The sequence below is a fragment of the Condylura cristata genome, unplaced genomic scaffold (assembly GCF_000260355.1).
Source record: "Condylura cristata isolate star-nosed mole 26May11 unplaced genomic scaffold, ConCri1.0 scaffold00017, whole genome shotgun sequence".
Lineage (NCBI taxonomy): Eukaryota > Metazoa > Chordata > Mammalia > Eulipotyphla > Talpidae > Condylura > Condylura cristata.
This window is the reverse complement of record NW_004567118.1, coordinates 35,681,037-35,691,914: the sequence shown is the minus strand read 5'-3', so window position 1 is coordinate 35,691,914 and position 10,878 is coordinate 35,681,037. Positions and strand designations below refer to the sequence as shown.

The following is a 10,878-nucleotide window of genomic DNA, read 5'->3' as shown; positions in this document are numbered from 1 at the left end:
TCTGTCTGGTGAATCCTCTCACCCCTCCACACACCTCTGTCTGTACCCCAGTTCTGTATGCATAAATAAGTAAATCTTAAAAAAAAAAAAAAAAAGACATGTCTTTAAGCTGTGTCCTTCCCCTCCCCACACCTGTCCCCTTTAAGCTGCAAGGAGCATGCAGGAGCAGTGTTGAAACCTGACACCCCTCCCCAAACGCCATGAGGCACAGAAAGGTCCATAAAATGGAGACTCTTAAGACAACTATCCCCAATCCAAGAACCTGCCAAGCAAGTATCACCTTCCAAGGGAAGGATCTGGGCTGATGTCCTTGTCCTTCCTTCCACCTCCTGTCCCACCCAAAGGGCCCCAGAATCAAAGGAGGTCACTGCACCCATTTGTCACCCCGGCACAGGCTCATGAGTCCTGTGCTGTTTAGGCCTGAGGCCCGTGAAGGGGACGTGCTGTCTAGGCCTGAGGAGGCTGTGATGGCAAGGGCAGTATCAGTGGCAACTGTTACCAGCATTGCCAGCAAATGCCAGTATCTATGGAGAACCCGTTATTCCAGGGCCTGGGCTCAGAGCACCATCACCCCTACCGTTGCCAGTCTCCACAGCAATCCTTCAAAGCGGGTAGCATCCTTTATTTGCAATCCTCAAATCCAAAAAACCCTCCAAAATGACTTCCTTTCTTTTCTATTTTGGCGGCAAACCCTATTTATACTCTACCCCTGCAGCAAGAACATTCATAGATTGTGCTGTGGAAATGTTAATGTTTGTTTATGGGATGCTGCACACATTATGGATAGTGCATAACACTCTAAAATACACAAACTAATTTCCAAAACACTTTCCCAAGGGCTTTCCACAAGGGACTTTAGACCTAAGCCATCCCCACTTAAATGAAGGCACAGAGGTGGGACCTCGCTAAGATGCCAAGGGGGTGAGTGACTGGGATGCGAACGCAGCCTCTGGACTTTGGAAAACATGTCTTTCTGCCCTAGCCCTGATCTGCTGAGACCCTGATCCTGACTTGGGACCTGAAGCCTCGAGCTGACTCTGTAGCTGGGCCCAGGGCCGGACGCACACACGTAGCAGAACAGCGACATGCTGGTTAGCAGGACCCAGCCAGAACCCAGGCCCACGGGTTCTGGCATTCACTTAAGGAAAGCCATGCAGCCTGGCCGGTCGGGTCAGCCCCGGTCAGCTGGCCGTGGAGGCGGTGTGGGGAAGCAGTCGGCCTGGGAGGTCAGCCACACACTCGGTACCTCGGGCTGCACGTCAGGGGCTGGTGCCTCGGACCGCTGCAATCCCGCGGGGTTTGACTTCGCAACCGGGGAGCTGGGGCCCGCAGGGTCTTCCAGTGGGGGTAGGGGAGACTGCTTCTCTGGGCTGCAAGGTGTGCCTGGGGAGCCCGGCTTCCCCGAGGGGACGGGCTCCTGACTGGAGGGCTTCTGCCCCTTCCCAGGAGACTGCCTACCCCGGGCCTTGTGCTCCTTGCCTCTGCCCCGAGACATCAGGCCCCGGAGGCCCATGGACAGCTCATCCTTGGCTGCCTCTTTCTTTGCTTCAGGCTTAGGTGGAGCAGGAGGCGGTGGAGGAGGTGGTGGTGGTGTAGGAGCAGCAGCTGCTTTTTCTCCTTTCTTGCCTCGAACTGGGTGTTCAGGGGATCGGACCTCCCTGCTCGGAGGCTCCTTGGTGCTCCCAGGCTCCTCACTGGGCAGCACCTTGCTCACCACCTTCCTCACGGCGTTTGCCACTTTCTTCCGCGACAGGCCCTGGGCCTCCTCTCCTGGGTCTGGTGCTGAGACAGCCTCCAAGCCATTCATGGCAAGTGTGGGTGCAGGGCTCTTGGCTCGCTGGGGAGTCTCTGAGGGTACAGGTTTGGTGGGGGGCTGAGGACTCCTAGAAGGGCCACTGCTGTCCTTTGAGCTGCCCTCTGGCTACAGTCACACAAATACAAACAGAAATTAGCACCCACTGGTGTAGCTACCCTGTAGGGGAAGTAAGAAGCATGGCCTTCCATCCATCCATCCAAACAACACAGAGCCCAGGGGTTTTCTCTTCCAGATAGGAAACAGCACTGATGCGTCTGGCCTCTCTCCCACAAAGCACAAGCAGGTACCACTGTCACCTGCCACCTTGCCCCAGGCTTAGCATGCAGCAAGCAGTAAGATGCCCAGGGGCTCCTGAAGTATCCCAGAGTTCCGGGCTTTCAGTCAGAGCAGCAACCACACCCCAACCCAGGCAAGCCCACTCACCCCTCGTGGCCCAAACAAGCAGAGGTCCAGCCACCAATTCCTACCAGCAGCCCTAAGTCTGACTCCAGGTTTCCTGCCCTTGTGGTCTCTGGCCCTTCTATCACCCAATAATCCGGGCAGTTAGACCCAGAGACTGCTCATCCCCATGAAAACAATAGTCAGGGAGTGATTCCTGGTCCCCAAACAAGTCTCTCTGCTTGCCCCTAGCCTGCACTCATCACCTACCCTTCACCACATCATCTATCCGTCACCACATGCTCGTGGCTGCAGAAAACCAGTGCTGGCCTGGGCAGCTTCCAGCCCTGCTTGTTTTCTGGCAGTTTCTTTTAGTTTTCCTCCTGCAAATCTCTCAAGGCCCAGGGACCTCCTAGCTCCCAGTGTGCGTATGTGGAATAACCTGAGGGCTAAGCACTCACGTTGCACAGCTCTGCTCTGCCCTAGAGCTGGGGTCCTGGCTCAGCCAGTCAGCGGTACCTCTCAGCCTTGGGGCGCCCAGGAGCCAATGGGGGTGTGCTGGCACTCTGGTAGGCTCATCCTTCTCCCACCACCCGACGTGGTCCCTGGGAAGACCAGGCAGGCTAATGGCAGGGCAGTTTCAAGAAAAGCCAGCCATACTGCCTGGGGGGAGGGGAGGACAGAGTCAATTGAAGGCTCTTTACTGGTCAGGCAATGGCCTGTCACTAAGGAGCTGTGCTCGAGGCTATATTCCCCAAACAATGGCCTCGGGAGAATACCTGGGCACTGGGCTCTGTGAGGGGCTGGTTGCCATCTCTGCTTGGGTGCAGGAGGGTGCTCACAGAGTAGACAGGCCTCTGGCTGCCACCTGGAGAGGCTGTCCCATTCATGTGCAGAATGAGCCAAGCAGGATCAGCCCAGGCCTCCGCTGCAACCTTTTGGACCAAGTGTGCTGCAGGACGCCAGGGCACTGCAGAGCTGGCTGGTGCCCTGGCTGCTGGGTCTTGCTTCCTTCTCTCCCTCCTGGCTTTCCTCCCCTACCTCCGGACTGAAGATGATGGCAGTGATGATGATGATAGCAACTGCTGACATCCATATACTTATGCAGAGCTTCTACTGTGCCAGGCAGTCTTCTGAACACTTCAAATGTGATCCTCGCAAAAAAATCTGGCTTTCTCCAAGGCTCCACCCTCCCATATCTCGACAGTTTGAAATCACAGGCTAGCCCTTCAGAATCGCTTATAGATCATGTGGAAGTCAAAATGCCTGGCTAATCAAATCTCCATCCAAGAAAGTGGGGGAGTCGGAGCAGGCACCACTGGGGTAGTGAAGCATGGATCTGGGTTATGATCCGGCTCTGCCCCGGAGCCCTGGGCCCACCCATGCCAACAGCAGCCCTCTCCTAACTGCACATCTCTAGGTCTGGCTATTCTGAAACTCTTTCTTCTTCCCTCTCTTGCCATAAGAGAGTCCAACTCCATTCAGTGCCCCTGTTCTAAGGGAGGGTGACCTAGTGGTGTGCAGGGGTACCGGGCAGCATGGAGCCTGCCTCCAGGTCACCCGCGCCCAGCAGCTGACAGGGTCTTGGGAAGAGACGGCAACAGCTGCAGCAAAACCCCTCCCTGTCTCTGTCTTGTGCCACCCAGAGCAGGAAGAAGAGTCCCAACAGCTGAGCTCTCACTTGGTGCTCCCTGACCTAAGAGTTTGCCCACCTAAGTTTCTCCAGCCCCCAAAAGTTCAGGAAATCTGAAATCAAGGTAGGAACCAAAGCGGGGGATAGAAAGAGGAGGTAGGGGAGGTCCCCAGGGCACCTTGGCCCTGCATCTCCTCGCAGCCCCCAGGTTGCCATCACTTCCTGCCCCTTTACTGGGGCCCCCTCACCCCAAGCAAGAAGGACCACCTTGCTGGGCTGCCTGCTCTGTAGGCCTGCCCCCAGACTAGGTAGGGATGACAGACGCAACCCGCTCCGACACACTCACACTCACACAGGGGTCTCCGAGAAGCACTTACAGCCCCTTCCTCCTTGCCAGGAGGGCTGGGCTTCGGCACAGTTTTGTCCTCCTCTTTAACCTGAGGGAGCAGACATAGAAGTTACTGGAAGGTCAGGGCTAGGACACCCGACACAAAAGAAAAACATCCAAGGGGCCTCTCTCCTGAGGAGGCAAAGTCCCTGAGTGTTCAGGGGCCCCGGGGCTCTAAATCTGCACAGCCAGGAGCCAAAACTATCCTGGGGTCAACCCGGTGAGGTGACAGCTTTAAGAATGGAGTCTCCGAGGCGGTGAGCACCAGGTCCGCTTGTCCTCAGGCACCAGCCATTTGGCCCACTTGGGCAGTCTAAAGAGATCACCCATGAGAACAGCAGCATGGCTTCGCTTGCAGAATGGAGCGAAAGATGCAGCTAATTCAACTCATGCCGGCCTACCGAAGTCATGCTCAGCTCGGAAGATCTGAACACGAGGCCCCTGGCCGAGCGTCTGAGAAGGAGGGGATGAGCACACTGTGGGGAGACTGTCATCTCAGTGCAGGGTACACAGGTGGCCCCTTGGGGCTCTAGGTCCCCGGTGTTGCTGGAGGCAGGAAGCCGCAGAGGCAGGGTACTCTGTTTTCCCAGCCTCAGATCCACAAAACTGCCAACAGGCAGCTGAGGGAGGGAACCCCAAAGTTAGGGGGGTGGGTGTGGGGAAGGAAAGATTCCTGCACGCTGGCTGCCCTCGCCAGGGCTCTGTGCTGTGGCTTAGGGGCCAGCTGACCTGAGTCAGAGGAGAAGGAGCAGAGTCAGGCAAACAGCACCTGTAACGTGCCTGCCAAGGGGCAGAAGGTGTGAACGCTCCGGTTCCTTCATTCAGAGGCTGGCTCCGAGCTGACCAGCCGGCCGGCTGGCCGGCCTCCAGTCTGCGGAAGCCTTCTCCCACCCCTCAGCTGCACCCGCCCTCCCAAGGCCCAGGGAGCCCTTGTGGGTTTCACGGCTCTTCTTTCCCCAGCCACGCAGGATGGCTGGTCTGTTACCAGCCCTACCCCATCCTCTACTCAGCATGCCTTCCTTTCCTGGCACAATGGGGGTAGGAGCACAGGACGGTGTCCTTGATTCCTAATAGAAAAGCTCCTTAGAGACTCGTCCAGAATCATTTTAATTATCCACGTGGGGTTCATGGCTCGTCTGGAGCTCTAATTAGCCATGCCTGGGACACTGGCCAGCGTGATGGTCTTACAGTTTTAAAACTGCCTCTTGCCCATAGAGCTATTTCAATGGGCTCAAACTTCAAAGTTAGTAAAGGCTACCACAGACAGAGCAGAAATGACAATGATTCACCAGAGTGGACTCTACTACTTTGGAGCCGTAAAAGAGAAGGGAGGGGGTGTTGAGAAAGGGTGAAAAGGAGTGGCAGAATCTAGTCTATGCCTACTGCCCCCCAACAATACCTTCACCTCCCCATCCCTCCCCGGGATCACACCATGCATTAGCTCTCGGGCAGTGGGTTAGAGGGATAGCAAGTTCACAACCCACACAGACACACTCAGAACGACACGCAGTGCTGTTAGCGCAGGTCAGGATGGCCCAGATTCCAAGTCCACGCTGAGCCCTTCACCAGCTCCAAACCTGTCCTCCCTCCAGTGGCTTGAGCTTGGTACCCCAAGCATCTCATTCAAGTAGTGAGGCAGGGGAAACAGTGGCTGCTCCCCGAGATTCTGGGACACTAGGCTCAGCTCTGAGCTCAGTTCTGGATTTAGTCTCAGGCTGACTCACTGCCCCTTCCCCCGCCCAAAGGACTCTGTCATTTGTAGGTCGCTGCCCAGCTGGGGCTGTGCACCGCACAAAGGCACACCCAGGTCTGCAGCCTGAATCACCCTCTGGACCGAGGCGGCCAAGTGGCTGACCCCTGGTCTTGGCTCCTTCTCCGATGCACCACAGTCCCCAGACTCCAGAGGCCTCAGAGCCAAAGCGGTTCCATTCTCCAGCAGCCCATGTTGCCAGGGTGATTCAGAGTAGCAGGAGGGTGTGGAGGGGTTAACTGGGAGGGGCCCCAGAGGGGCAAAAGGCAGCTCAGCTTCCAGAGCCAGAGAGCAGGGGAGGAGCATGACAGCGCAGGAGCCCGCCAGTGGCCCAGCCCCCTTCATTCTCCCAGCTCCAAATCACACACAAGCCCCAAACCAGCTCTGCCCTCTCTTGCCAGCCAGTCTCCTGCCTGCACACACCATGCCAAAGCACATAGGAAAAGCATAAAGGTTTTGAAATCCAACTTTCCTTTTGCTCCCAAAAGGCAAACCTTGATGAAAAGGCCATGGTGCTGACAGAAGCCTGCACCCTGGGTCGGAGAAGAGGGGGCAGAGTCTCTCAGGGACTCGAGTCTTCCTACAGGCCAGGACCTGCTGGGACAAACGCTGTGGACAACAAGGGGGAGGGGGGCTGGGGAGGAGGAGGAAGAGAATCACAAGACTCAACAGTCAAGGCAAGAGTAAGAGGTAAAATATTCGCAGAAAAAGAAGGCAAGGCAAGGGACTGGACAGACACAGCCCCACACCCTGCAGGGGACTGACGGACACAGCCCACCTACCCTGGGAAGCGCTGTGCCCGTGAAGGAGCCACTTCACCTGCCTGAGCCTCTTAGGCAGTGAGCTGGTCTAGAGAGCTGGCAAGGTCCTTTCCGGGTCAAGCCCTTAATATTGTGAACCAAAGCTGCAGGCCTGAGACCTGGAAGGACCTCAGAGGAGCTGCTCGTGGCCTCTGGCCACTTGCCTGCCACCTGCAACACACCATTACCTGTGAGCAGCAAGAAGCCTGGAGCATGATAAAGCTGCCCTTCCGTGGATTAGAAACCAGAGCTGGGCCTCCTGAAAATCAACTGGTAGAATCTGTCTCAATCCAGGGAGGGGCTTCATCCAAGTAATCCATTTAATTCAGTGGTGTTTAAGAACAGGTTCACTGTTATTACTGCTTAAATGAATTACCAGGGAAAATTAGAGAACTGTTCACTTTCAATTATTTTTATATGCTTTCTTGACATCGCTATTTTATTATCCAGCTCATACATCAGAGGCTTTAAGTTTGTTTAAGTAATAAGCTCATTTGCTCTTTGATTTCCTGCCCAAGTTTTCCTGCTTGTCCAGAGAGGAGCCACCCACCCCAGGTTGTGGGGACTCTGGGCCAGCTGTACCTGGGGGTGTTCCTCTGTATGAGCTCTTCCTTACCAGCATCTCTCTGAATGTGCTCTCCCCAGAGGAAATTCTCTCTGTAGTTATGTGCACAATTATCCAGATATTTCTCCTTCCTTTTCAGAGGATCCTAACTGTGATTTGCTTAAGATCAAGAATAACCCATCCTTCTCCAATACAGAACAGGGAAGGAACTCAGCCCCAAAGAATGTGTCTGTGCTACAGACACCCCCCCAGAGCTGTGAACTAGAGGCTTTGTGGGGCAAGGGTCTGGGGACCCAAGCCCTCTCTTCTCTGATCTGTTCCCTCTCTGGTGAGAGGAGCCCCATAAAAGTATTTAACATTTACTTTAAAAATAATAATAATAATGTCATAGTTTATTTTTACATCATTTTGTGCCAACATTTACTTAAAAAAAAAAAAAAAGATTTGCTTATGCATACAGAACTGGGGTATAGGCCAGAGGTGCAGGGGTTGAGAGGATTCACCAGAGACGGAGTGGGGACCATTACAGGCAGATATACTGAAATATACTGCTGAGGGGAGGAGCAGGCAGGTCAGGAGAGGTCTGCCATGCCTTGTGGGACACCTCCCTGGTCAGAGATCGAACTCATGCTGAGTGGCTGTGATAGCTTCATAGTGCTGTGCTTTAACCTGTCGTACCACCCGGGAGGACCCAACATTTACTTTCAAGTATAAATCTTACAACAGCTACACTCTATAGGAATTATTATTATTCCTATTTTGCTGATGAGGAAAGAGATTAAGTCACAAAGCTGATAAGTGGTGGAGCTGAGGTCTCAGTCTCTCTGACTCAAAGCCTGTGCTATGAGGCCCACCTTTTCTGCTGAGTGAGGTAGGGCCAGAGGGGCTGAGTCATCCATCCTTAGTAGCAGCTCTGGCTAATGTTCTGTCTCAGTGTTGAGGGTCAAGAGGTGTGGTCAAGCTAAAGCAAAGCTGATAGTGCAGTGTTAACTAGTGTTCAATGGCCCAGACTGCGTCATGCCACTCTCTGAGGTGCTGGCCCTCTCCTCCCTCTCTTGGGGAGAAGAGAAGAGAAACCAACATTCATTGGATACTTTTGAGAGCCAGTGCAATCTCATTTAATTCTCATAACAATCCACTTCTGGCAAGGAGATCCATAGGGTAAGTACCTTGTTGAAGCGCCCACAGCCAGGACTCTCAGGGAAGAGCTCCATGAGTTGTTAGTGTGTCTATCACGTTCCTGGGCCATGATGGGGGGCTCTCTGCGCCGCCCTCCACCCCCATTATACTGTCAGCATGGAATAAATGTTTGCTGCATGGCAATACCGGAATGGGGGTTCACACAATCTCTTATTCCCAGTTGGTTTCTTCCCCTAATTGTAAACTACAGAGAATAACACTTGCACACCCCGATTCCCAGGATGTGGAAGAAACTAAGGAGGTATATCTCTAAATTTAGCAGCAATAAATAGAGAGAAAACTCAATGTCATGGAGTTGAGGTGAGGGCAGGGACATGCTGAAACTGCTTAGTAGTTCTTTGTGGAGCAGTAATAGCCATAAATATCATCATCTTCTGTCCTGCTCAACCTATCGTCAGGAATGTATAGCCAATAAGGTGACTTAAAGAAGAGAAAGGAAAAAACCCACAAATCTATGCCAAGACTATTATAGATGCACTTGGTATAACAGTCCCACGACTGAAACAACCCAAATGTCTAGAGTGAGGAAAAAGTTAGGTAAACTGTGGCTCTTCTGTAGGATGCACTGTTATGTTGCCAGTTCAACTAACAGATAGGTAGACAATGCAATCATGTGGAAAATGCCACATAAAATGACATTAAACAAACAAGAACCTCAATAGTATGCAGAACAGTGCTCATAATAACCTTGCATAAATTGGACACAATAGAGACACTTGCTATTTATTTTGCTATGTCTTTGTTACTTACTGTTTATTGTAAAGATGGCTAAATAGTCAATAAAAAGGAAAAAAAGAGGAGATAATAGCTAAAAACATTTGTTCTCAAAGAGGAGAAGTCCAAAAATGTGCTGGGGGATCCATCTATGCTCAGCCTGGAAAAGATTTCCAACCCTCAGGGTCTGGGCCAGGCTGGAGGACCATCTGCCTGTAACTACCATGTTTGTGCCCCTTGCCGGGCACAAAAATGGGGGCCCAAATGCCTCCAGGAGAATCATGCCACCAGCAGGCAGCCCCTCAGACATGGAACGCCCCTGTAGTCTCAAGAGTCCAGGCTAGAAGTCCACACACGGTGAGGAGGGCAGCAGTCCCACGGGAGGTGCCTCGGGGATGAGAAGGTGCCATCACCGTAGCCAGGGGAGCCTGGCAGCCCCTCCCCTCTGCCAACACTCACACACACTCAGGCTTCACTTCTGATGAGAGAGGCACTTCCTCTCCGCTCCCATTCTGAGGGTGGTGAGCAGGTGACCTCTTCCTGCCAGTTCCAACCTAGCACTGAAATATCTAAATCGGCTGAGGGTGGCAGCAAGAGGGATAACAGGGAAGGGAAGAAGTTAACAGTAAACACAATTCATTTTTGTGAAACATTTACTAAGTGTCAGGCACTGTGCTGAATGCATCCTTTACATGTGTCGTGGAATTTAATCCTCACAACATTTCTTTGAAGACGATCCTAGTATGATTCCTATTTTATAAATGAGCAAATGGAGGCTCAGAAGTGACTTGCCCAAGGTCTCACAACAGCAAATAGGGCTTGTGCCCAGAGCTGTGCTCTAGCAAGACCCTCCAAGGCTCATTTTAAGGAATGGGGGTGAGAGTCCACCCTCCCACCCACCAGCTACCCCTTCACCGCCCCTGTTGTCCTGCCATGACATCATCCACTAGAACACAGCTAGGTAGAAAGCAAGCCTGTCCCTCCACCTATGACCTGAACAAGCTTTACATAGACCTGCTAGAGAGGAAAGGGTTGTGCAGAGAATGACCTGAAGGCGCGCTGACAGCTCACGGAGGAGGGAAGAGATTGGCAGGGCCTCCAATCTCTCTGGTTCAGCCTCCAGCAAGAGCCCTCCCCCACCCCAGGGCGGAACAGAAAGCAACCGCCAGCCCTGAGCAGCCATCACTGCCCTGCGGAGGAAGCAGGTGCACTGGAATGGCTTCCTGCAGCCACTGCACTTGCAGAAGGGCCCGGGCTTCCTCCTCAACAACCGGACCTGCTCTTCTCTGGGGCATGCACTGCTCCTCTACAGGGCACTCTGCCATCTCTCTGGCCATCTCGTGCAAATCTCAACCTGGTGGCCCAGGGTGGGGTGCAGCGGGTAGGAAGCACCCAGCTCTTGGGGTGAGGCCCTACCCCGAGAAAGAAGCTCCAGCCTTCTCTGGCCCTACCTCCAGCCTGCACACACACACACACACACACACACATACACACTCCTCGACACTGGAGTCAGTTTTATGGCTGGGGTGGGGCAGTCCTTGGCCACCGAGATACAAACGCTCACGGGTACATCTACGGCCCCTGACACACCTCCACAGCAGGCCAGTCCACATACTCCGCCAACTGCTGACGCT

At 53.6% G+C, this 10,878-nt stretch overlaps 1 protein-coding gene across 15 annotated transcripts in view; it reads right to left on the bottom strand.

The window, feature by feature from the left end:
- MYO18A (myosin XVIIIA) overlaps positions 1 to 10,878 on the bottom strand; it is an 83,486-nt gene that overhangs the window by 49,075 nt on the left and 23,533 nt on the right. For 3 of the 15 annotated variants that reach the window (XM_012726241.1, XM_012726235.1, XM_012726236.1), the window contains exons 2-4: positions 6,438 to 6,599; positions 4,205 to 4,264; positions 1,247 to 1,921 (exon numbers count right to left, since the gene is read on the bottom strand). The exons of 11 other annotated variants lie outside the window; for them this stretch is intronic. In XM_012726241.1, the coding sequence (XP_012581695.1) occupies positions 1,247 to 1,921; positions 4,205 to 4,264; positions 6,438 to 6,476 (774 nt within the window). In that variant the 5' untranslated portion in view covers positions 6,477 to 6,599. The remainder of the gene's footprint in view (positions 1 to 1,246; positions 1,922 to 4,204; positions 4,265 to 6,437; positions 6,600 to 10,878) is intronic. One more of the 15 variants, XM_012726237.1, reaches the window with a different exon arrangement.